The sequence below is a fragment of the Acanthisitta chloris genome, unplaced genomic scaffold (genome assembly GCF_000695815.1).
Source record: "Acanthisitta chloris isolate BGI_N310 unplaced genomic scaffold, ASM69581v1 scaffold7621, whole genome shotgun sequence".
NCBI lineage: Eukaryota > Metazoa > Chordata > Aves > Passeriformes > Acanthisittidae > Acanthisitta > Acanthisitta chloris.
This window is the reverse complement of record NW_008655404.1, coordinates 513-1,177: the sequence shown is the minus strand read 5'-3', so window position 1 is coordinate 1,177 and position 665 is coordinate 513. Positions and strand designations below refer to the sequence as shown.

At 52.8% G+C, this 665-nt stretch overlaps 1 protein-coding gene across 1 annotated transcript in view; it reads left to right on the top strand.

Annotated features, from left to right (window-relative positions):
• LOC103810949 (AT-rich interactive domain-containing protein 3A-like) overlaps positions 1 to 370 on the top strand; it is a gene marked incomplete at both ends in the record, with an annotated part of 1,489 nt that extends 1,119 nt beyond the window's left edge. Inside the window, 2 exon segments of the mRNA XM_009083882.1 lie at positions 5 to 148; positions 299 to 370. Of these exon segments, the coding sequence (XP_009082130.1) occupies positions 5 to 148; positions 299 to 370 (216 nt within the window).
• Between the last annotated feature and the right edge of the window lie 295 nt (positions 371 to 665).

Here is a 665-nt window from a genome sequence, read left to right as displayed (position 1 = left end):
CAAGAGAAAAGGGCGGCCCTGACGGCGGAGGAGCAGCAGCGGCTGGTGCAGCATGCACTTCAGCACAACCTCCTGGCCGTGGCCTCCCAGTTTCCTATGAATGTCAAGATCTCCAACCGAGGTAGTAAGATGCAACACTTCAGCTTGGGTCACCCCAACCCCTGGCACCCGAGGCAGGACCAGCAGCAGCTGGATAGCAGCATGGGTGCCCAGGGAGGCTGAGTCCCTGCTTCTCTCTCTCAGACAGGTTCTTGTTTCTGTTTCCCTTAACACTCATATTGGTATTTCCTTTCCCCAGATGACAGTCTGTCCACCAACGGCATTAGCAGTATCAACATGTCAATAGAAATAAATGGAGTTGTCTACACAGGTAAATAGAAGGGCCGCTTGGCCCGTGTAATTGCGGCCGGGAAATCCAATAACTTATAGCCACTGCCTGGCCAGCAAGTCCTTCCTTCAATCTGATGTCTTTACTATAAAATCTATCGTAATGAAGTGGCAGGGCCTGGGGAGAGGGGGCAGGAGAAGGAGGGGGTCAGCAAGGATGGAAATTGGCCCACAGCAGGGACTAGTAGTGAAGGGCCAAAGTGGGGATGGATGGATGGATGGATGGATGGATGGATGGATGGATGGATGGATGGAGATAGACAGACTCAGGGTGTGAA